Here is a 26,517-nt window from a genome sequence, read left to right on the forward strand (position 1 = left end):
GCTGACATCACGAGCACTGTGCTCTCTGCTGACATCTCTGTCCATTTTAGGAACTGTCCAGAGTAGGAGAAAATCCCCATAGCAAACATATGCTGCTCTGGACAGTTCCGAAAATGGACAGAGGTGTCAGCAGAGAGCACTGTGGTCATGATGTCAGCAGAGAGCTCTGTGTTTCAAAAAGAAAAGAATTTCCTCTATAGTATTCAGCAACTAATAAGTACTGGAAGGATTAAAGGAGTACTCTAGTCCAGAGTATTCCTGCTCCATCCTGCCCGGGCTGCAAAATAAATGAAAATGAACCATCACTCACCTCCCTGGGTTCCCGCGGAGCGCCACTATAGCTGATCGGTTCTCCGGTCCATCCTCTTCATACTTCCGGGTGTAACGAAGCGTCACATGGCGCTCAGCCTATCGCCGGCCGAGGCGGAACATCGCGGCGGCCGGCGATAGGCTGAGCGCCATGTGACGCTTCGTTACACCCGGAAGTATGAAGAGGATGGACCGGATGACCGAACAGCTATAGTGACGCTCCGCGGGAACCCAGGGAGGTGAGTGATGGTTCATTTTCATTTATTTTGCAGCCCGGGCAGGAATACTCTGGACTAGAGTACTCCTTTAAGATTTTTTAATAGAAGTAATTTACAAATCTGTTTAACTTTCTGGCACCAGTTGATTTAAAAAATAAAAAATAAAAAAAAAGTTTTCCACCGGAGTACCCCTTTAATGATAGTTTGCTGTGCACTATGATGCTCTGGATGGGGAACTGACAGGAGTGCTGTGGGAGGAAAGTAGGCAGGGTGTGAGGGCTGTGATGAAGAGATGAGAGAAAGCAATGCATTCTGGGAATTGTAGCACTGAACAACTTCTCAACCAGAAAGTACAGGACTATGACCCTCCTCAAAAAATGGATTTTTGGTGGTTTCAGATCTGAGGCAGCTCATGAATGCTATATGCTACCATGGCATTAAAAAAATGATGTCGGTAAAAAAAACACCTTCATCAATAAAGAATGACTTGTGGGCTGAAGTGCTGCCAGTCAGGACTTGTAGAATTGGATGTGAATGAGATTCTTACTTTCCGAGCCGCTTGAAATGCTGTTTTTGTTTTTCACAAAGGTTAAGGCTAAGGGTTCTCGACAACAAACTCTCCTATTTTGACTTCCTAAAAATGATTGACAACGGGAGGGCTTCAAAGTACGGGCAACGGCAAGAAATGATTGTGCCCACCGAGAACATCCAGAACCTCAGCCCGCACAAGATGCTTGTTAAGCTGAAAGAGTCCGTCAAGAACTCTCAGGAAGAACTGCATAAAGTAAGAAGCTGATCTCGTATCTATTCTCCGTACTGTTCTCATCGTGCGGTAACACCCGACATGTCACATATATTTCAGTATTCCGTCAGGGCGTTTAGTTCTTGTAGAATTAACAAGATTCCATGGAAGGGCTTGTTTATGGCCATGTACGTATTTCGTAAGTATTTCTTCCATCACCAGTAGAGGGAACGTCCTTTCTTGTTTTATCTAGAATCAGTGGCTCTTAACCTTGTTGGAGGTACTGAACCCCACCAGTTTCATATGCGCATTCACCGAACCCCTCTTAATTGGAAAATTAAAATATGATTTTTTCAAATTCAAAACATAGGAGGTATATATATTTAAGTATATATTTATACATGGGTGCACAAAATGAACAAAACCATTAAAGAACAAAACCATTAAGACACATTAGGCGCAGGCAGTGTTCCCCCCACACATTAGGCGCAGGCAGTGTTCCCCCCACACATTAAGCGCAGGCAGTGTTCCCCCCACACATTAGGCGCAGGCAGTGTTCCCCCACACATTAGGCGCAGGCAGTGTTTCCCCCACACATTAGGCGCAGGCAGTGTTCCCCCACATTAGGCAGGCAGTGTTCCCCCACATTAGGCAGGCAGTGTTCCCCCATATTTGGCAGGCAGTGTTCCCCCACATTAGGCAGGCAGTGTTCCCCCACATTAGGCAGGCAGTGTTCCCCCACATTAGGCAAGCAGTGTTCCCCCACATTAGGCAAGCAGTGTTCCCCCACATTAGGCAAGCAGTGTTCCCCCACATTAGGCAGGCAGTGTTCCCCCACATTAGGCAAGCAGTGTTCCCCCACATTAGGCAGGCAGTGTTCCCCCACATTTGGCAGGCAGTGTTCCCCCACATTAGGCAGGCAGTGTTCCCCCACATTAGGCAGGCAGTGTCCCCCCACATTAGGCAGGCAGTGTTCCCCCACATTAGGCAGGCAGTGTCCCCCCACATTATGTAGGCCAGTGGTCTTCAACCTGCTGACCTCCAGATGTTGCAAAACTACAACTCCCAGTATGCCCGGACAGCCGTTGGCTGTCCGGGCATGCTGGGAGTTGTAGTTTTGCAACATCTGGAGGTCCACAGGTTGAAGACCACTGATGTAGGCGGTGTTCCCCCACAGACATACAGCCTCCAGCCATATACAGTGTATGGCTGGAGGCTGTATGCCTGTGTACTGCCCACTTCAGTACTCCGACCACCGCTCCGGATATAGCAGTAGGTCCCAGGACCGGTGGTCGGAGCACCGAAGATGACGCGCCTCTGGTCACTTACATAGCTGGCCAGCGCAGGTCTTCCTCCTTCTCTATCCTCCGGACCTCGGCGCCTTCGTTTCCATAGGTGCACGCACCGGACTTCAGTGACGTCCCGGCGTGCGCTAAATCGCAGCGGCCCTGCGTTTTTAAACTTTACGCGGGGCCGCAGGAAGTGAATAGTGATGGGGGAATTGCCCCGCCGCTACAGGACGGGCAAACACCGGCTCTGCTCGGGGCCCCAAGCAATTGCTTGGTTTGCCTGTCCTGTTGCAACCTCCCCCCGCCGAACCCCCGGGACTGACTCACCAAACCCCTGGGGTTCGATCGAACCCAGGTTAAGAACCACTGATCTAGGATCTGTCCCTGGTGCAAAAAAACTGAAGTCAGTGGTGATGGAATTTATGAGAGGCCCCCATAGAGAGGACTTGTGTCAACTGGGTGGTAAGCAGTTTTCAATGGAGAGAGCTCTCAGGTTTATGTCTCATTGAAGCAGACAAGGAAAGAAAAAAGCAGAAAGCGATACGCTCCCCTGGTGAAGTACGTCACAGTAATGTGCAGGAGGTAGATGGAAAACCACTTACCATATTGTGTTGCGCTCAGAGCACAACACCTCAGAAGACATTTAGATACAGATTCTTCTTCTTTATATGTCTCCAATATGGCCGCCATGTATCTTTTAGAATATAGAATTCATCATTATTGCAGATTATTCTTCATTATATGTGTCCAATATGGCCGCCATGTATCTTTTAGAATATAGAAGCCATCATTATTGCAAATTATTCCTCTTTATATGTGTCCAATATGGCCGCCATGTATCTTTTAGAATATAGAAGCCATCATTATTGCAGATTCTTCTTCTTTTTATGTGTCCAATATGGCCGCCATGTATCTTTTAGAATATAGAATTCATCATTATTGCAGATTATTCTTCATTATATGTGTCCAATATGGCCGCCATGTATCTTTTAGAATATAGAATTCATCATTATTGCAGATTATTCTTCATTATATGTGTCCAATATGGCCGCCATGTAACTTTTAGAATATAGAAGCCATCGTTATTGCAGATTATTCTTCTTTTTATGTGTCCAATATGGCCGCCATGTATATTTTAGAATATAGAAGCCATCATTATTGCAGATTCTTCTTCTTTTTATGTGTCCAATATGGCCGCCATGTATCTTTCAGAATATAGAAGTCATCATTTTTGCAGATTATTCCTCTTCATACATGTCCAATATGGCCGCCATGCATCTTTTAGCATATAGAAGTCATAAAGAGGAATAATTAGCAAAAATGATGACTTCTATATGCTAAAAGATACATGGCGGCCATATTGGACACATATAATGAAGAATAATCTGCAATAATGATTGCTTCTCTATTCTAAAAGATGCATGGCGGCCATATTGGACACATAAAAAGAAGAAGAATCTGCAATAATGATGGCTTCTATATTCTTAAAGATGCATGGCGGCCATATTGGACACATATAAAGAGGAATAATTAGCAAAAATGATATGTTTCCAATATGACCGCCACGTATTTTTAAGAAGGTCAAAGTATGATATAGCCACTATGTATTCGCTTACGCTCCCTTAATCTGTGTTTCCCAACCAGTGTGCCTCCAGCTGTTGCAAAACTACAACTCCCAGCATGCCCGGACAGCCAACGGCTGTCCGGGCATGCTGGGAGTTGTAGTTTTGCAACAGCTGGAGGCACACTGGTTGGGAAACACTGCCCTAGATGGCTGCGTTTTCCATCATCTCCTCCCATGATGATCTCAATATCACAGATGTCCCCCCTCCTCCCCACCCCTCCTACCATTCTCATGTCCCCCGTACCTTCACGGCGGTGACTTTTCTCTAGTCATCACCTCCTACATCAATTGTAACAAGCAGTGAGTTGTGCGGAGAAAAAAAATAATGTATTGTTTTTACACAAAAAACACGTCGGGCCCGGAACATTTTGCCAATAAAAGTCTCCATACACCTTGTACTGTTCCCAAAGTGACTGAAAAAAAATAATTCAAACCCGTTCCTGTCACCTCCAGGCATTTTGCGCGTTTGACAAGGACGACACCGGCACAATAAAGCCTTTAGAATTACACCGGATTCTTGACAGTTTCTGTTTTAAGCTTACGGACAAGCAATTCAAGTACGTCCTGAGTAAACTGGCGCTGAACGAGAACAACACAATAGACTGGAAAAGCTTCCTACATAATTTCCCCACCTTCACCGCCGAGGTAAGAACAACGCCTCTCCTTCATACGTTTCCCTTGTTGTTCTCGCATCAAGAATTCTCGAATAGAACCTATAATTTAAACTCGTACCTGGCTATTAAGCACCTGACCGATAAACACCTTAAAAAAAAAAAAAAAAAAACACAGCGCTGACATGCGAACAATAAAACCCCCGAAAACACGGGGCCTTGTCAGAACCGCTCGTGTCTGCCTGCCTCCGCTATAGCTTGATTACCGCGAACGGACAGACATTTTCAGTGATAAAGGACAATTTGGTCTACGGGCAGCAGCTAAAACGGCAAAAAAAGGAAATGATATACACAATATATACAAATATTGGGGGTTGGTTTTAAAGGGGTACTCTGGAGAAGAAAAAATGTTTAAAATCAACAGATATGTAAATTACTGCTATATAAAAATCTTAATCCCTCCAGTACTTATCAGCCGCTGTATGATTTACAGGAAGTTGTGTAGTGCTCTCTGCTGCCACCTCTGTCCATGTCATGAACTGTCCAGAGCAGGAGCAAATCCCCATAGCAAACCTTTTCTGCTCTGGACAGTAGTTCCTGACATGGACAGAGGTGTCAGCAGAGAGCACTGTGGTCAGACTGGAAAGAACTACACAAATTCCTCTGGAGCATACAGCAGCGGATAAGTACTGGAAGGCTTAAAGGGGTACTCCGGTGGAAAACTTAAATTTTTTTTTTTTTTTTTTATCAACTGGTGCCAGAAAGTTAAACAGATTTGTAAATTACTTCTATAAAAAAAATCTTACTCCTTCCAGTACTTATTAGCTGATGAATACTACAGAGGAACTTCTTTTCTTTTTGGTACACAGTGCTCTCTGCTGACATCACAAGCACGGTGTTCTCTGCTGACATCTCTGTCCATTTTAGGAACTGTCCAGAGCAGCATATGTTTGCTATGGGGATTTTCTCCTACTCTGAACAGTTCTTAAAATGGACAGAGATGTCAGCAGAGAGCACTGTGCTCGTGATGTCAGCAGAGAGCTCTGTGTTCCAAAAAGAAAAGAATTTCCTCTGTAGTATTCAGCAGCTTATAAGTACTGGAAGGATTAAGATTTTTTTAATAGAAGTGATTTACAAATCTGTTTAACTTTCTTTCACCAGTTGATTTGAAAAAAATTTGTTCCACTGGAGTACCCCTTTAAGGATGTTAGCATCAGGAAAATGTACTAAAATGACAAATATGTAATATGTAAGAATCCAATCGGTGCCATGGAAAAAAACCACAATAAAACTTTATCAAAAGTTTTGATAGGTCAGGGTATGAGTGTTCAGACCCCAATTGATCACGAGAACAATCAGGGAGAAGCGCGCACTTAACAGGTCCTCTCCCTGCTCTGTAACCTGGGCGGACTCTTGATGTAAGTCTATGGGGCCGTCCAGGTCTTGTTGTTATTGATCACGGTGTGAGTGTTCACTAGTACGAGCCGGGAGTGATATTCCCAGCCACAGGCTTCTATTTGTTTTTGTGAGCAAGACTGTCCCATAGACTTCCATTATAAAACCGTCTCGGTCACCTGACGCAGCCAGGAGAGAAAGCACTAAGCGTGTACTTCTCCCGATTTGTTTTACTGATCGGTCGGGGTCTTAATCCTCAGATCCCTACAGATCAAAACTTTTCATATGTTTCTTCTGAAATGACCGTACCAATTTAAAGGACGCTCATCACCTATCAGCAAGATAGGGAAATGGTGTCTGATCAGTGGAGGGCCCGAGTGGTGGGATCCCACCGATTACAAGAACAGGTTTGCTCTCCCCTGGGTGAATAAAGTAGCTGTCAGAGGTGTATGCTTCCACTCTGTGCATCTCTATGGTCCTGATAAAGATAGCAATGTACAGAGCTCGGAGTGGCAGCACACATGTCTAACCGCCAATCTATTCAGCTAGGATGCCCCAGAGCCCCTTTCTTGTGATCAGTGGGGGTCCCATTGCTTGGACCCCATTCAATAAGAAAGCTTTACCTATCCTTAGTGATGAGTGTCCTTCTTGAGGGACCATTGAAAGGTGTTCTTTTCATAAGAGACATCCCCTTCCAGAATGCAGCCCCCCAAGGTGATCCACTGTGCAGGTCCCACTCTCGGCCGTCTTGGGAAACCTGGCTAACTTTTCTGGGTGAAACCATGGCCAGACAGGATTTTCCCCTGCAGCGCACACAGATCTGGTGATGACAGGAACTCTGAGAATTGGTAGGTACTCAGTACTCCAGCCCCCAGGGTCCACAACAAGGATAGCTCCTCTTCCTCACATAATTAAAAATGAATTTTGCATCAATATGAAGAGTAAAAACCACGAAAATCCTAAAGGAGATGAGGGCTGATGGGGGCCATCATACCACATCCTTGACATACTGTAGACATTTTAGAGTTGGAATGTAAGATCCATTAAGAGCCTCATCTTTTATTTTTATATGGTTACAGCCCGTTTCCACTTGGGTAGAGAGAGTGGAGAGGGCCACCAGGCCAAGGTCTGCTCAAGAGCTAACAATGAGGGACATCGTGACCCACATACAGGAAGTCATGGCGGCGCGCTTCTACTCCATCACCAAGGACTTCTTCACCATAGACTATGCAGGGATCAACGTCATCTCAAAGGAAGACTTCCGAGATTTTTTCCATAAACATTTCATGCTGTTAACAGATGAACAGGTAAGGACATTTTTATGTCTTTATCCAGCTAATCTTGGGAATGTAGGACACTAAATCCTTCAATGCAAAATGGGTGGAATTGCTCTCCCTTAGGTCGAAGCACACCCATTGGTCATCAGAGGGAAATATGCTGCGTATTCTCAGATAATCAAACACACAGGGCTAGCTGGCAGCAGCCCTGCATTTTCAGTGAAGATTAGAGGCGGGGCCGTGCATCACAGTCACGCTGGCGCGCGGCTCCGCCTCCAATCTTCACTGAAAATGCAGGGCTGCCACTGGCCAGCCCTGTGTGTATGATCACTTGAGAATACGCAGAGTATTTCCCGCTGCTGCAGGTGTTTTTGCGCAGCATAAAATACGCTGCGTAAGCGGTACGTGGGACCGTACCCTTAAAGTAAAAAAAAAAACATAGTTTCAGCATAGGAGGTAAGTAGTCATGCATAGCATCACTACTTACCTCTGCCGGCCATACAGTATACATCGGTGCCTAGCGCACCAATGTATACTGTCCCTGCTGTCAGCGGGGATGAGCTGTGCCCGCAGCTTTACAGCCGCGGGCACAGCTTGCGCTGGGCAGGAGGTATACACTGTATATCTCCTGTCCAGCAAGAATTTACAGTAAAAGCAACAATCTGTATGTCAACCGATCCTTTCTGTCAGTGTGTTCCCAAACAGGGAGCCTCCAGGTGTTGCTAAACTACAACTCCTATCATTCCCAGACAGCCGAAGGCTGTCTGGAAATGATGGGGGTTGTAGTTTAGCAACACCTGGAGGCTCCTTGTTTGGGGACACACTGCTATATACATGGCTATATTTACTGTGTACCCTACCCATCCCCTAAAGAGTTAACTAGCACTGCTCCATAGCGCTAGTTAACTCTTTCTTTGCTGGGTCGGCACACTCAGCCCAGCAAGGGGTTACAGTAAAAGTAGCGATCTATACAGATTGCTGCTTTTACTGTAAATTCCTGCTGGGCAGGAGATATATGAGCTGCGCCTGCAGTTGTATATGGGCATTTTCTATAGTTCTTTCCTTGTCTCTTTACTTCCTATACTGGAAGCATCCCCTGCTAATAATCTCACATTTCTGACTATGCGTGAAAAAGTTTTACTCTTTTGAGTGGTGAAATGTTGATTCTTCTCCATAGTTTGACCTTCTCTGGGACGTGTTGCCTGTGAACCCGTACGGTAACCTCAAATACCACGATTTCTTGAAGATGTTCAGCAGGGAAGCACCAACAACTCCATTACTGTTGTCAGGCAATGCAGAACCCAGCTATAAGCGAGTATCATCGGCCACACAGGGTCAGACGTCAGGGACCAGACGACCTAAAACGGCACCACCCACCTCGAATAAGCCTTCTGTAAGTTCTGTTCACACACAAGAAAACAAAGCACCCGTATGATTTTCACATGTAAACATTTGTGTAGTAATACGAGTCACATAACATAGGCTAAAGGCGGCCATACACCTTCAGTGGTTGTTGACCAAACATTTGTCTGACAGCTATTTCTCCCACTCTTTTAACCTCTTCAGGACACAGGGCGTATGGATACGCCCTGCATTCCGAGTCCTTAAGGACCGAGGGCGTATCCATACGCCCGTGGGAAATCCGGTCCCCACCGCTAGCTGGTTGGGGACCGTAGCCGGATGCCTGCTGAAATCATTCAGCAGGCACCCTGGCACATCGCCCAGGGGGGTCCTGAGACCCCCCCCATGTCGGCGATCGGAGAAAATCGCATGTCAATTCAGACATGCGATTTTCTCCAATTCCGAGCTGATCGGGTCTCTGGTGACCCGATCACCCGGAAAATAGGGCTGATCGGAGTTCTGACCAATGGCAGCGCAGGACAGGGGGTTGCCATGGCAACCCCCCGTTCTGCCCGCCCCTGGATGTCGAGGGGCTCTGGAAAGAAGATGGAGGCTGTACCTGCAGGAGAAGATGCCTGGGGACCTGGGATCTTCGCTGGAGCCTGCAGGATCCTGATCAGGTAGGGAATCGACAGTGGGGGGGGGGGGGGGGGATTGAAAGTAAATCGATCTTTACTGTGGCAACCACTATGGGGGCCAAACTGCAACTCCCAGCATGCCCAGAAAGCCAAAGGCTGTCTGGGCATGCTGGGAGTTGTAGTTTTGCAACATCTGGAGGGTCACAGTTTGGAGACCACTGTTACAGTGGTGCCCAAACAGTAGCCCTCCAGATGTTGCCAAACTACAACTCTCAGCATTCCTCGACTGCCCAGGCATGCTGGTAGTTGTAGTTCTGTAACATCTGTCCCTTCAGATTTAGCAATTTTCATGACATTTTTGAAAATTGCTGCTCTACTTTGAAGCCCTCTAATTTTTTCAAAAAGCAAAAGTATGTCCATTGTATGATGCCAACATAAAGTGGACATATTGTGTTTGTGAAGAAAAATAAAATTTATTTGGAATATCCATTTTCCTTACAATTAGAGAGCTTCAAAGTTAGAAAAATGCTAAATTTTCTAAATTTTCATGAAATTTTGGGATTTTTCACCAAAAAAGGATGCAATTAACACCGAAAATTTACCACCAAAATAAAGTAGAATATGTCACGAAAAAACAATCTCAGAATCAGAATATTCGGTAAAAGCGTTTTCGCGTTTTTAATTTGTAAAGTGACGGTGGTCAGAATTGCGAAAAAGGGCTCAGACCTTAAGGTGAAAAAGGGCTGCGTCCTTAAGGGGTTAATATACATGCACACTTGGTCCACATGAGCATGCATATGTTCTCATTGGGGAGAGAAGCGTAATTAGCTACCTGAGAACTAAAGATCAGGTGTTGAGGAGGAGTCAGTAGACTTCCACACACCTAAAATAGTTTAAACTGTGGTGAGTTCGGCCAACTTACCTTGGGTAGCTTAAAGGGTACCTTTCATCTAAAACACTTTTGATATATTATAGATTAATGTATGCAGAAAAACTTTCGAATTGCATGTTATTAAAAAATATGCTTCTTTCTATTTAATTTTACACTTTGAAAAAATGACCACTAGAGGTCTCCCTACCAGCCCTTTTTATAGATTTCAGACTCATGCTGGAGTCCTAAATTTCAGACTGCAGCCGGGACTCAGACAAGCTCAGCCGGCAGCTCTGAATCTTCTCCTCTCTGTTTACAACTGCTTGTGCAGAGAGAAGAAAGATTGGAGCTCAGATAGTAAAATGAATGAGGGCGGAGTCAGGAGTATGTCCTGCTGTGCTATGAGCACAGTGCTGGCTCCTGCCTGTCTGATTGACTGGCAGGGAGCAGTGCTGAGCTTGTCTGTGTCCCGGCAGCAGTCTGAGATTTAGGATTTAGATTTTCTGAAATCTATAAAAAAAAAAAAAGCCAATGGGCAAAGACTGGTAGGGAGACCTCTACTGGTCAATTTTTCAAAGTGGAAAATCAAATAGAAAGAAGCATATTTTTTAATGACATGCAAGTGGAAAGTTATTCTGCATACATTAATCTATAATATATCAAAAGTTTTTTTGATGAAAGGTACCCTTTAAAGCTCTGTTCACACGTGTGAACTACAGTTTTTACAATAACCATACACATAGAGCCTGATTCACCCAGAGAAAGCCAAAAGAGTGGCTCATTAGCAAAAATGCAGAAATTAACCTTAATAGTCCTTGTGAAATTTGGGGGAAAGTTTGTCCCCATTGATGTCCCCTCATACATAGTGGAGAGGTATCCAGCTCACATTATTAGGGGAATCGCACATCACATAATACTCATTTAGAATAAGGTGCAATAGACAACAATATAGGTTTGACCGCTCCTGCCACGTTGTTGACAACCGCAGAGAAAGTGTTCAGTTTTCCTGCAGCGCCACAACAGGTGAAATGAAGCATTACACAATCCACATTGAAAACAGGCCCCCATACTGTTTCCATATATAGTTGTAGGTTCCCATACTGTTTCCATATATAGTTGTAGGTTCCCATACTGTTTCCATATATAGTTGAAGGCCCCCATACTGTTTCCATATATAGTTGTAGGTTCCCATACTGTTTCCATATATAGTTGTAGGTTCCCATACTGTTTCCATATATAGTTGTAGGTTCCCATACTGTTTCCATATTTAGTTGTAGGCCCCCATACTGTTTCCATATATTGTTGTAGGCCCCTATTACTGCCCCCATATATAGTTGTAGGCCCCCATACTGTTTCCATATATAGTTGTAGGTCCCCATACTGCCCCATATATAGTTGTAGGTTCCCATACTGTTTCCATATATAGTTGAAGGCCCCCATACTGTTTCCATATATAGTTGTAGGTTCCCAAACTGTTTCCATATATAGTTGTAGGTTCCCATACTGTTTCCATATATAGTTGTAGGTTCCCATACTGTTTCCATATTTAGTTGTAGGCCCCCATACTGTTTCCATATATTGTTGTAGGCCCCTATTACTGCCCCCATATATAGTTGTAGGCCCCCATACTGTTTCCATATATAGTTGTAGGTCCCCATACTGCCCCATATATAGTTGTAGACCACCATACTGTCCCCATATATAGTTGTAGGCCCCCATACTGCCCCATATATAGTTGTAGACCACCATACTGTCCCCATATATAGTTGTAGGCCCCTATACTGCCCCATATATAGTTGTAGGCCCCCATACTGCCCCATATATAGTTGTAGACCACCATACTGTCCCCATATATAGTTGTAGCCCCTATACTGCCCCATATATAGTTGTAGGTCCCCATACTGCCCCATATATAGTTGTAGACCACCATACTGTCCCCATATATAGTTGTAGGCCCCTATACTGCCCCATATATAGTTGTAGGCCCCCATACTGCCCCCATATATAGTTGTAGGCCCATATTACTGCCCCCATATATAGTTGTAGGTCCCCATACTGCCCCATATATAGTTGTAGACCACCATACTGTCCCCATATATAGTTGTAGGCCCCTATACTGCCCCATATATAGTTGTAGGCCACCATACTGCCCCCATATATAGTTGTAGGCCACCATACTGCCCCCATATATAGTTGTAGGTCCCCATACTGCCCCATATATAGTTGTAGGCCACCATACTGCCCCCATATATAGTTGTAGGCCCTCATACTGTTTCCATATATAGTTGTAGGCCCCTATTACTGCCCCCATATATAGTTGTAGGCCCCATACTGTTTCCATATATAGTTGTAGGTCCCGATACTGCCCCATATATAGTTGTAGGCCACCATACTGCCCCCATATATAGTTGTAGGTCCCCATACTGCCCCATATATAGTTGTAGGCCACCATACTGCCCCCATATATAGTTGTAGGCCCTCATACTGTTTCCATATATAGTTGTAGGCCCCTATTACTGCCCCATATATAGTTGTAGGCCCCCATACTGTTTCCATATATAGTTGTAGGCCCCTATACTGCCCCTATATATAGTTCAAGGCCCCCATACTGTTTCCATATATAGTTGTAGGCCCCCATACTGTTTCCATATATAGTTGAGGGCCCCCATACTGTTTCCATATATAGTTGTAGGTTCCCATACTGTTTCCATATATAGTTGTGGGCCCCCATACTGTTTCCATATATAGTTGTAGGCCCCTATATATAGTTCAAGGCCCCCATACTGTTTCCATATATAGTTGTAGACCCCCATACTGTTTCCATATATAGTTGAAGGCCCCCATACTGTTTCCATATATAGTTGTAGGCCCCCATACTGCTCCCATATATAGTTGTAGGCCCCCATACTGTTTCCATATATAGTTGTAGGCCCCTATATATAGTTCAAGGCCCCCATACTGTTTCCATATCTAGTTGTAGACCCCCATACTGTTTCCATATATAGTTGAAGGCCCCCATACTGTTTCCATATATAGTTGTAGGCCCCTATACTGCCCCTATATATAGTTGAAGGCCCTCATTCTGCCATATATATATAGTTCAAGGCCCCTATACTGCCCCTATATATAGTTTTATGCCCATATACTACCCCTATATATAGTTCAAGGCCCCTATACTGCCCCTATATATAGTTGAAGGCCCCTATACTGCCCCTATATATAGTTGAAGGCCCTCATACCGCCTCATGTATAGTTGAGGGCCCCTATACTCCCCCTATATAGTTGAAGGGCCTCATACAGTCTCATATATAGTTGAGGGCCCCTATAATGCCCCCTTATATAGTTGTAGACCCCCATACTGCCCCATATATATTTGAGGGCCCCTATACTGCCCCTATATATAGTTGTAGGCCCCTATTACTGCCCCCATATATAGTTGTAGGCCCCCATGCTGTTTCCATATATAGTTGTAGGCCCCTATACTGCCCCTATATATAGTTGTAGACCCCCATACTGTTTCCATATATAGTTGTAGGTCCCCAAACTGTTTCCATATATAGTTGTAGGCCCCCATCTTGTTTCCATATATAGTTGTAGGCCCCCATACTGTTTCCATATATAGTTGAAGGCCCCCATACTGTTTCCATATATAGTTGAAGGCCCCCATACTGTTTCCATATATAGTTGTAGGCCCCTATACTGCCCCTATATATAGTTGTAGGCCCCCATACTGTTTCCATATATAGTTGTAGGCCCCCATACTGTTTCCATATATAGTTGAAGGCACCCATACTGTGTCCATATATAGTTGTAGGCCCCTATACTGCCCCTATATATAGTTGAAGGCCCTCATACTGCCATATATATATAGTTCAAGGCCCTCATACTGCCATATATATATATAGTTCAAGGGCCCTATACTGCCCCTATTTATAGTTTTATGCCCCTATACTACCCCTATATATAGTTCAAGGCCCCTATACTGCCCCTATATATAGTTGAAGGCCCCTATACTGCCCCTATATATAGTTAAAGGCACCTATACTGACCCTATATATAGTTGAAGGCCCCTATACTGCCCCTATATATAGTTGAAGGCCCCTATACTACCCCTATATATAGTTGAAGGCCCTCATACCGCCTCATGTATAGTTGAGGGCCCCTATACTCCCCCTATATAGCTGAAGGGCCTCATACAGTCTCATATATAGTTGAGGGCCCCTATAATGCCCCCTTATATAGTTGTAGACCCCCATACTGCCCCATATATATTTGTAGGCCCCTATACTGCCCCCATATATAGTTATAGCCCCCTTCTCCTCTATGCTGCTTATATAGTTGTAGTTAGGAGGCCACCACAGACATAATGCCCTCAGGGCTATAGCTCAGCTGGGCCATAGCAGTAGGTCCCCTGGACCATAGGAGCAGTGAGGCATAGAAACTGACAAGGCCGATAGTTTACTGTCCTGTGCCGCTCCAGGGTCCATGCCAAGGTCCAGGGTTCAGGCTTGTGCTCTCCAGGGGCATCACTTGTCACAAGTACCAGCAGCCACTGCTCACTCACCTAAAGAAGCTGTGGAGCCAGTAGCTACAGTACTTTAAGATCAGGCAGCAGGGGCCAAGGCCATTTAGTGACCAGTGACTTCGGCAGCACTAGAGCCGCATAAATGAAAATGAAATCCTGTTTTGCTTAACATTTTTTTTACAAAATTTACATGTTTAGTAAAAAGACGGGACAGTCTCAAAATAAAAAAAATAAAAAGACTGTCCCTTTCAAAATGGGCCATATGGTCAGCCTAATTCTGACAAAAACTAAAGCCCAATATGAAAGAACGAATGTAGGGTTATATTTACATACTCAACACTGGTGTTTCCCAACCAGGGTGCCTCCAGCTGTTGCAAAACTACAACTATCAGCATGCCTGGACAGCCTTTGGCTGTCCGGGCATGCTGAGATTTGTAATTTTGCAACAGCTGGAGGCACCCTGGTTGGGAGACACTGTTGTAGGGTATGAGTTTGTTGCATCAGTCTGTGACCAGCATCAGAAGCGACATAATAAAAATGACTAGGGACTAAGCGCATCTATTAGATATCACAGTTTTATGACCGTGTTGAGTAGAGACACAGTGTTGCGCTATAACAAAGAAACCTTCAGCACTACACAGGGATTTTATTTATTTCCTTAACCCTTTTGTGGTGGCCCAGTACAGGAGTTGTGCCCCCCCGTACCCTTGCTGTCCTGTCAGGCAGCCTCCTTACAGTGTCCCCTGGGCCCCTTTATACCTGTCCCCTTATGTATATATTGTTTGCCATGTGTTATACTGTATAATGCATATAGAAAGTGTTATCACTTTAAGAGAGGATATAATGTGATCGCCAGTTGTCATATGAGTGTAACCCAGGAGGTATCGGTGACCATGTGACTTAAGGGTGACCTATGGGACCCCACCAGAGTCTCCCCCTATAAAAGCCCGGGGAGGAGTCTCTTCTCTCTCTTTCTGCTGAGGTCCAGTTCTGTCCAGTCTTAGAGTGTGTGTGGAGTCCATAGAAGGCCTCAAGTCCGTCCAGCAGCCACAATTCTACAAGTAAAATACAACCACAGCATTGTCAGTCTCAAGTCAAGTCAAGTCACAGTCATCTATTGTCAATTCAGAGTGGCCTGCACTAAAATTGTCCAAATTTACTTCAAGTCCCAGCAAGCCCTTAAGTTCTCTGAAGTCACTGGTCACCTCCGTGGTCCCTGGCTGAACTGTATAGACTGTTCCATCTGTCACTCAGTAAAGCTACCGGTGTCCGTAATTTGGCGTTTGAGTCATTATTTGCCCCCCGTGCCTAGCCCAGGATCCAGCGGTATACCTTCAGGTGGTATTGAGGATAAACCACACCCTGGCATCACGAATACAAGGTGATAATGCCATCTGCCCCTAGGGTAACAACATCTGCCCTGCATCTCACACCCTCTACCACACTTTCTTCTTCCAGACGCCTGCTCAGAGGCCGCATACAGCAGCACCGCGCTCCGTGCCAATGATCAACTGCGAGCAAGTGGAGAACAAGCTGAAAAGTAAAATCTCCCAATGCTGGCAGGACGTCCATAGAGCGTTTAGAGAAAAAGACCAGGAAAAGGAGGGTCATGTGACACCTGCGGACTTCTCAGGTAGAGTATATAGAACGTCCATAGTTACTTAGGCTGGGTTCACACTACGTTTTTCAACTACGGTTCCCGCATACGTTTTCTATCAAAAACCGTATGGGAAAAACGGATGGAACAGTATGGGAAAAAGTAAACCGTATGCGTTTTTAAACAGTATACAGTTTTTATAAGTGCATACAGTTCTGTCTGTTTTTATAGAAAAAAAAAAACATACGTTTTTGAAAATTGTGTCCATTTTTAATGGGAGGGGTCTTGGGTGGGGACTTTAGGATTCAAATGCGCATGTGCAAAGTAAAAACGTATACGTCTTTCCTGTATGGAACCGTATACATGTGCGTTTCCCATTGACGTCCATGTTAAAAAAAAAAAAAAACGTAAGCGGTTGCAGTATGTTTTTTTTTACAGTTTTAAACCGGAGTCAAAACTGTGGTTGACCACGATTTTGTCTCCGGTTTAAAAACCGTACTACAACCGCTTACATTTTTTTTAACATGGACATCAATGGGAAACGCACATGTATACGGTTCCATACGGGAAAAACGTATACGAGTTTACTTCGCACATGCACATTTGAATCCTAAAGTCCCCACCCAAGACCCCTCCCATTAAAAATGGACAACATTTTCAAAAATGTATGGTTTTAAAAAAAATAAAAACTGATGGAACTGTATGCACTTTTAAAAACAGTATACTGTTTAAAAACGCATACGGTTTACTTTTTTCCATACTGTTCCATCCGTTTTTTGCCATACGGTTTTCTTTAGAAAAACGGATTGAAAACAGTATGGCAAAAACGTGATGTGAACCCAGCCTAAGGGTGGGTTCACACTACGTTTTGTCCCATACGGGAGCGCATACGGCAGGAGGGAGCTAAAACCTCGCGCTCCCGTATGTAACCGTATGCGCTCCCGTATGCCATTCACTTCAATGAGCCGACCGGAGTGAAACGTTCGGTCCGGTCGGCTCATTTTTGCGCCGTATGCGCTTTTACAACCGGACCTAAAACCGTGGTTGACCACGGTTTTAGGTCCGGTTGTAAAAGCGCATACGGCGCAAAAATGAGCCGACCGGACCGAACGTTTCACTCCGGTCGGCTCATTGAAGTGAATGACATACGGGAGCGCATACGGTCACATACGGGAGCGCGAGGTTTTAGCTCCCTCCTGCCGTATGCGCTCCCGTATGGGACAAAACGTAGTGTGAACCCAGCCTAAGACTGGCTTATCTTATTCTAAGAAAGAAGATTTTGGATTGAGTTGTGCACATGTCTCTTAATAAATTTGACACATGCCAAGAGGCGGACGGAGTGGTATATGGGGAATGCCAGGAGAACAATACCCGCCTGATGGCATTGTGTCTACTGTAAAGATTGGTCAGGACTCCATAATATAGTACATGGATTTAGAATGGGATGTCCTAGAACAGAAGTTTCCAAACTTTTCATGTTGGTGACACACTTTTTTAGCCATTTTAGCACATAATTTGGTGACACACCCCTCGCCGTACAGCCATTTGCACATCTCACGTTGCACGTACCATCCTACGACGCACAACGTGGTACCAGTATCAGCATTAGAAATGTGGCTGCTACCCCCTGTGCAATTTTATTCCCCCCTTCAGCCCGTGTGCTATTTCATTCCTTCCTCCTTCATCCCCCTCCATTTCAACCCCCCCCCCATCACCCCCTGTGACATTTCATCCCCCCTTCATCAACCCCTGTGTCATTCCATTTCTCCCTTCATCACCCCCTGTGCCATTCCACCCCCTCCAATCCCCCTCCTGTGCCATTTCACCCCCCCATCACCCCTGTGCCATTTCACCCCCATCACCCCCTGTGCCATTTCACCCCCCCATCACCCCCTGTGCCATTTCACACACCCCCCCATCACCCCCTGTGCCATTTCACACCCCCATCACCCTCCTGTGCCATTTCATCCCCCTTCATCACCCCCTGTGTCATTTCACCACCACCACCCCCCCATCACCCCCTGTGCCATTTCACCCCCCCACATCACCCTCCTGTGCCATTTCACCCCCCCCATCACCCCCTGTGACATTTCATCCCCCCCTGTGCCATTTCACCATCACCCCCTGTTCAATTTCATCACCCTCCTGTGCCATTTCACCCCCCCCATCACCCCCTGTGACATTTCATCCCCCCTTCATCATCCCGTGTCATTTCACCCCCCCATCACCCCGTGTGCAATTTCATCACTTTCCTGTGCCATTTCACCCCCTCCATCACCCCCTGTGCCATTTCACCCCCTCCATCACCCCCTGTGCCATTTCACCCCCTCCATCACCCCCTGTGCCATTTCACCCCCTCCATCACCCCCTGTGCCATTTCACCCCTCCACCCCCCCCTGTGCCATTTCATTACCCCCTGTGCCATTTCACCCCCTCTATCACCCCCTGTGCCATTTCATCATCTTCTGTGCCCATTTATCACCCCCTTGTCATTTCATCCTCCCATTCATCACCCCCTGTGTCTTTTCATTCCCCCTTCATTACCTTCTGTGCCAATTTATCGCTTATCTGTGCTATTTCAACCCCCTTTCATCACCCCCTGTGCTATTTCATTTCCCCCTTGAGCCATTTCATCCCCAAATTGAACCCCCCCGATGCCACTTTATTCTCCCCCCCTTTGAAAAAAAACCTTTTACCACTTCTTTCTCATCTTTTATCCCCCCCTACCATTTTATCCCACAATGCCACATTATTACTCTCCTTGATCTTCCCCTTTGTTATTTCAATCCCCCTCCCTTAATCACCCCCTGTGCCACATAATCCCCCCCCGATCCCCACTGTACCATTTAATGTTTCCCGTTATCACCCCTGTGCCACATAATCCCTAAGACCTCCCCCCCCCCCCCAACCCCCAAAACCCATGCCAACCCCCACCCCCCTGCGTTGGGGCCACTTTAAATCAATGAACAGCGATGACTGCCAGACGGTCCCCCAGCACACCTGGTGATTGCTGCCAACACATGAAGACGTGCCAACAGAGGAGCAGTCTGCTACATTAGATGGGTTTAAGAAAAGCTGACCCCCCCCCCCCCCCGCTCCCTTATTCCGTAAGATGTAATTAATCATATACCATATTTTTACACCAATGTTTTTTCTAGCTGTTCTCCGGCAGTTTATTCCGGACATCTTGGAGGAGGAACTTGAGAAGTTAACACAGAAATGCGATTTAGGAAACAATGGAAAGATCTCTTATTCGGATTTCCTGCGAAACGTTACGCTCGGAGTAACACCTCAAAAAAACGCCCTCCTGCAGAGGATGAAAGTGCAGAAGCCGCGCATACCGGTATGTAATGGATAGAGTGCGTCTTGCTCCTTACGCAACTTCTCAGGCAAGACAATTAGATTCCCCCTACCATTTACTAGAGAACCAATCTGTCAGTCCCCTCATTGTCAGATCTGTCAGGTTCAATCACGCATGGGCTGATCTCTAAATCATCACGTTCTAAGGGTTTATGCAGGAGATGATCTGTCTGCAACTCATTGGCGCACATCGACTTAAGCTGTCTGATTGCCAGACAGTGAAAATTCAGACTAGACAGTCTAAGAATGCACCAGATTTATCACAGAGGCTCAAACTGGTGCATTTTTAGACTGTCTAGTGCAAAGTTTCCCAACCAAGGTTCCTCCAGCTGTTGCAAAACAACGACTCCCAGCATGCCCGGACAGCCGAAGGCTGTCCGGGCATGCTGGGAGTCGTAGTTTTGCAACAGCTGGAGGCACCCTAGTTGGAAAACAGTGGTCTAGTCTAAGTTTAGAGCAACTAAACTAGCACCAGAAGTCTGCCCGCTTTCATTGGATGCAGTGAAAAAGTATCTAAGGGTGCATTTACACTGGCATTTAACGTGTTGATTTGGATTTCCGGGTCCGAAATAGCACTGTGCTACTGTCCCAAACCATCTTCAATGGGAGCGGAGAAACGCGCCGAAAAGAAGTGACATACTGAACTGCGCTGAAGTTCCCACTGAGGTCAATAGGAGCCTCGGGGGACGCTCAATGCACTGTCTGCAGCTTACATGGGCTCTTGTGAACATACTCTAAAATCCGTCATTAATGTGATACGCATGTAGGCACAAAGAACAGGTTTTTTTTTTGGCGGGAGGGGGGGTGGGCGGTCGAGGGGGTGAGGGGATGGGGGGTTACTGGTGCAAATGATGCCAAAATTCTGGCACATTCGCAGTAGAAGATCTGTCCCATTGGAGTCAAGACTGAACATATTTTTAAACAGTTCCCCTTGGTTATTTGCAAAAAGGAAAAACAAAAACGCGCTCCATTCATTTCTATGGGAGTGCCGGAGATGCCCGGGTTCAGCACTTGGGTCTCTTTGGCACTCCAATAGAATGGAGCGCGTTACAACCCCTGTGAATAGGATATACGTTGAACTGAAGATGCATGATTAAAAGTAGTCATCATGCTTGATACGCAAGAAAGGAACATCAGAGGGCTTCATGGTCAGGACAGCAAGATGTATCGGGGGTAACTTACAGGTCTGGTTAGGACCCCGCTCACTTTATTGTGTTGTGTTAGGAGCCCAACACCCAAGGATGCCTCGACTGTACTTACAATCTCCAGGGTCCTAAGGGACAATTGCTGCCTTGGCCCATCCAGATCCTAGTTGGAGAATGGTCAGGAGCAGTGATTGTATAAAGCCACAGGCCAAAGAAGAGCGGGCCCATGAACCACTGGAGGAACGCTCTCTCTTTCTCTCTCTTCTTTCTTATCTCTCTTTTCTCTCTTTTCTCTCTCTCTTCTCTATTCTTTCTTATCTCTTTTCTCTCTCTTCTCTCTTATCTCCTCTCTCTTTTCTCTCTCTCTCTTCTTTCTTATCTCTCCGCTCCTCTCTTTTTTCTCTCTCTCTCTTTTCTCCTTTCTCTCCTCTCTTCTCTCTCTCTTCTTCTTTCTCTCTTCTTCTCTCTCTCTTCTGTCTCTCTCTTCTCTCTTCATTCTTCTCTCTCTTTTCTCTCCTTTTCTTCTCTCTCTTTCTCTCTCTCTCTCTTTCTTTCTTCTCTCTCTTCCCTCTCTTCTCTCTCCTCTCTTTCTCTTCTCTCTCCTCTATTTCTATTCCTCTTCTCTCTCCTCTATATCTCTCTTCTCTCTTTCTTTCTCTCTCTCTTTCTTCTCTCCTCTTTCCTCTCTATCTCTTCTCGCTCTCTCTCTTCTTTTTCCTTTCTCTCTCTCTCTCTCTCTCTCTCTCTCTATTCTGTCTCTCTTCTCTCTCTCTTTCTCTCCTCTCTATCTCTCTTTTCTCTCTGTCTCTTTTCTCTCTCTTTTCTCTCTCTCTCTCTCTCTCTTTCCCTCTCTCTGTTTCTTTTCTCTCTCTTTTCTCTCTCTTTTCTCTCTCTCTCTCTCTCTTCTCTCTCTCTCTCTCTCTCTCTCTCGACTGGGAGGCTGCTGCACTGGGAGGCTGCTGCACTGAAATCCCTGAGTGGAATTCCACTCGGAAAATATATAATGGGCCCTAATCCCTGATAACCCTTTTAAATGGGTACTCCGCCCCTAGACATCTCATGCCCTATTCGAAGGATAGGGTATGAGATGTCTATGGTGGAGTACCCATTTAAAAGGGTTATCTGGGATTAGGGCCCACTACATATTTTAAGATGTCTAGGGACGAAGTACCCCTTTAAGCTTTGAATCTGTCTTAATCTTACAATTAACATCCAAACCTCCTAAAACCTCTCGTGTGTTGTTGGACTTTAGATGAGCACCGGATTATACGGACCCTATTTCCTAGATGCCATGCTTAGAATCCAGCCAAAAATCCTGGACAACTGGAGACCAATGAGAAGAACCTTTCAGTCTTATGATGAGACGAGGACCGGGTATATTAGCGTCCAGGACTTTAAACAGGTAATATGGAAATGTTTATTAGGGTGTTTTTTTGGAAAAAGCGCAACGTTTGGACGAAGTATGGGTTTCCTCTAATCCAGGTTCACTATAATGTTTTCTTCATGCACATTTTGGGAACTGTTCCGAAGTTTATCAGACAGATGGCTAAAGGATTAGTTTACATTTTTTATTTATTATTTTATTTTGGGGGGATAGAGAAAGGATTTTTTTTTTTTTGTCACTTTAAATCCCACAGAAATAAGGAGTGTAAAGGCAGATTTACTGTGTGCTCATGGTTGCTAAGGTACCTATAGTAGTTACCCAAAAAAAGTGTACGGCACCTGAACCCCTGATACCTTTGAAGGCTGAACTTGACTATCAATGACATTACTGTGTTACTAAACTGTACTTTGGTTCTACTTAAAGGGGTACTCCGGTGGAAAACATTTTTTATTTTTTTTAAATCAACTGGTGCTAGAAAGTTAAACAGATTTGTAAATTACTTCTATTAAAAAATATTTATCCTTCCAGTACTTTTTAGCAGCTGTATGTTACAGAGGAAATTCTTTTCTTTTTGAATTTCTTTTTTGTCTTGTCCACAGTGCTCTTTGCTGACACCTGATGCCCGTATCAGGAACTGTCCAGAGCAGGAGAGAATCCCCATAGCAAACCTATGTTGCTCTGGACAGTTCCTGACACAGACAGGGGTGTCAGCAGAGAGCACTGTGGACAAGACAAAAAAGAAATTAAAAAAGCAAAGAATTTCCTCTGTAGCATACAGCTGCTAATAAGTACTGGAAGGATAAAGATTTTTTTAATAGAAGTCATTTACAAATCTGTTTAACTTTCTGGCACCAGTTAGTTTAAAAAACAGTTTTCCACCAGAGTTCCCCTTTAAGTGCTTTTCTATGCTGTAATGTACTGTAGTACTAATAGAGTATTATACTATACTATATTTCTACTGTGCTATATTAGGTATATTACAACTAGAATACTTTATTGTATTATATCATTTTAATCTCAGAATATTATACTATACTATTCTATATTTCTACTATAGTGTATGATGCTGTATCATACATAATGATCATGTAATATACAATATTACTACTGTATTACACTATAGCACTAATAGAATAATCTACTGAACTACAGAACATGATGTCACTACTAGGGATCGACCGATATGGATTTTTTAGGGTCAATACCAATAATCTGTGGAGGTTAGGGCTGATAGCCGATAACTTATACCGATATTCCGGAATAAATTATCGGCTATTTGTCGTTTCCCCCCCCCCCAGCGACACCGCTGCAGATCATTGATTTAAAGCGGGCACTTTAAATCAATGAACTGCAGTGACTTTTGCGGTGCCATAGGCCGTCACCCGCTTCTCTTCCCCTGCCTGTCCTGGGGTCCTCCTGAATACTATCACCGCGCCGCACCCCCCACTGCCCCGGCCAGAGACCGCCGCCGCCGATGCCCCATTGCCTCCCCCATTCCCGGTTTTATAATTACCTGTTCCCGGGGTCCGCCCTAATTCTGGCTCCCGCGGCGTCCTCCTGAGCTGTCACTGTGCGCACTGATGGTGACGTCGCATTGAGGACATCACTCGTCATTGCACAGCGTAACACAATACACCGCAGGAGCCAGAAGTAGCGCGAACCCCGGGCCCCGAGAACATGTAATTATAAAACTGGGGACGGGGGAGGCAATGGGGCAGCGGCGACAGCGGTCTCTGGCTGGGGCGGTGCGGTGGGTGGTGCGGCGCGGCGCGGTGCAGTGGTGGGGTGTGCGGTATGGGATTATCGGCAAGGTAATTGTCGATACCAATAATGTCCAAAATCGTGAATATCGGCCAAACCGATAATCGGTCGATCACTAGTAACTACTGGAATTCTATACTGTACCATACTGTATATAGATACTGTATTAGGGTGCGTTCACACAGGCGGTTTTGTTAACAAACTCGCATCATGTTTCCCTGTGAGTTTGAATGGAGGAGGCTCTCTGTGGGCTGTCGGTAGCAGATTTTCAGCAGCAGAATTTTCGATCCAAAGTATAGTGGATAAGATGCCTGATCACGGGGTCTTGCCGCTGGGAACCCCCGCGATCTCTCACGACATCACGCCCCTCCCATAGACTTGCATTATTGAGGGGGCGGGGCCGTGACCTCACGATCCTCCAGCCCCTGCATCGCCAGTCATCAGGCACAGAGCGAAGCTCACTCCGTGCACCAGATGACAGGTGTTGCTGCAGGAGAGATCGTGGGGGTTTCCAGTGGTGGTACCCCCATGATAAGACATCTTATCCCCTAAACCTTTGGATAGGGATAAGATGTATGGAGGCGGAGTACCCCTTTGAAAAGTGTCATTACCGTAATTACCATCCATCTCCTCCCACAGGTCCTACGGAAATTTGGCGTTAACCTTTCCGAGGATGAATTCTTCCACATTCTTGGTTACTTTGACAAAAATCTCAAATCGAAAATATCTTACAATGACTTCTTGAGTGAATTCCTAAAATAATTACATACACGACACGACACGGACATTTCCTTGAAACGTGTGAGTTGATTTTCTGCTTTGACGAGAATCGGGATAAATCAATTTACAAGTCACCAGAGTTATGTTAACGTCGTCCACAGCTCGTAAAGCGCGGCCTGACAAACAGCGCCGTAATGGAAAACAAGCGCAGCATACGAACGACCTAAATTCAATTAAATTTTGGGAAATTTTTTTTGATTTATGAAGCTTAAGCCCATGTTCAGACACCATAAAATAAAAGCAAATTTTTATGTTTTTTATTTATTTAAAAAAAAAACTTAAAGGCTGATTTTGTGCATTTTTGTAGCATTTTGAATATTCTTTTCTTTTTCTTTTTTTTATGGTAAACTTATATTTAGGGGAGATCACCAACCAAACAGGAAAACGCATGTTAAAATTTCAACAAAAATGGCATGTTCACACATAGTAAAATTAGCCATTTTTTTACAGCCATAAATGGCTGAAAAAAATATCATTTTTAAAAACCCCAAAAAGTTTTACATTTTAAACAAACAAATAAAAGTGAAGTGAAGTCTGTGATTTTTTTTCTACTAAGCTTCAACTATATAAAAAATTATAAATAAACTTAATTAATATCTGTTAATTGAATCAGCATTATTATTATTTTTTTTTAAACATGTTGGCTTGAAATAAATATTTTTTTATGGTACTTACATCCTTTGCAAATGGTATTTATAATTGTAATATGTCACCTAAAAGTTACCAAATATAGATGATATATTTTGAGTGAATAAATTTGGAATTGAAAAAAAATTGTTTAGTTTAAAATTAAAATATTTTTTTATTTTATTATTTTTAAATTGAAAAAAATATATATCAAAATTATTATTAATTTTGCTGCCATAAAATCCCTGCTTTATCCTATTTTCTATAGACAAGGACTAACAATGGATATTATTTGCTTTTGTGAAATTAATCTGCGACATACCTTTGTCCCTACAAATCTGCCTTATAATAATGGAGCATATTTTTCCCCGAACAATGTTTCATTACAATATAATAGGATCCAAATAAGCCGTGCATCACACTGTAAGGCGGCTTCATATTTGTCTGGAATCAGAAAAATTTATTTACATGCATGAGAGGAAATAATAGACTTGAAATTGAAGTCATCGAAGCAAGAAATTATCATATGGCTTGTAGCATTATCTTTAACTTGGCTTAATACAGGTATCGGCAATTCCCGCAATCCAAGGAATTTCTCAAGCTCATCCTTTAAAGCGAAGTCTGAAAACATTTTTATTCTTTAACCATTCCCAGTGTATAATCCCCACATATCCACTTGGTGGGTTGTACGAAAACATTCACTTTCTCAGTCCAATTCAAAGAAAATTACATATTGTTCTCTTCTGCAGGTAACAGATTAACCACAGCATGTTAGAGAATTAACACATTCCATTTGTAGACAAAATATAAACCATATGTATATGTATTTATGCACTGTGTTAGCTTGGTCATGAGTCATTTTTAACCAAGCATTTTTTTATATTTTTTTTTGGGGGGGGGGGGGGGGTTGGCTTGATGGGGAATAAGCTAAAGATAAAAAAATAAGTTAGTAATTAGCACAATATAATCCTTAGATAGGCACTATCGTGATAGAGTGGGGCAGGGAACAGGGAGTTAGTGAGC

The 26,517-nt window shown here is 44.4% G+C and overlaps 1 protein-coding gene across 1 annotated transcript in view; it reads left to right on the forward strand.

Moving 5' to 3' along the window:
- The window catches only part of EFCAB6 (EF-hand calcium binding domain 6), a 186,794-nt gene extending 161,280 nt beyond the window's left edge, over window positions 1-25,514 (forward strand). Inside the window, exons 24-31 of the mRNA XM_056517381.1 lie at window positions 1,116-1,311; window positions 4,636-4,827; window positions 7,268-7,495; window positions 8,643-8,858; window positions 16,299-16,473; window positions 19,596-19,780; window positions 22,195-22,344; window positions 24,727-25,514. Coding sequence (XP_056373356.1) covers window positions 1,116-1,311; window positions 4,636-4,827; window positions 7,268-7,495; window positions 8,643-8,858; window positions 16,299-16,473; window positions 19,596-19,780; window positions 22,195-22,344; window positions 24,727-24,849 — 1,465 coding nt within the window. The 3' untranslated portion in view covers window positions 24,850-25,514. The remainder of the gene's footprint in view (window positions 1-1,115; window positions 1,312-4,635; window positions 4,828-7,267; window positions 7,496-8,642; window positions 8,859-16,298; window positions 16,474-19,595; window positions 19,781-22,194; window positions 22,345-24,726) is intronic.
- The last annotated feature ends 1,003 nt before the right edge of the window (window positions 25,515-26,517 follow it).

The sequence above is a fragment of the Hyla sarda genome, chromosome 4, assembly GCF_029499605.1.
Source record: "Hyla sarda isolate aHylSar1 chromosome 4, aHylSar1.hap1, whole genome shotgun sequence".
In the NCBI taxonomy this organism is placed as follows: Eukaryota; Metazoa; Chordata; class Amphibia; order Anura; family Hylidae; genus Hyla; species Hyla sarda.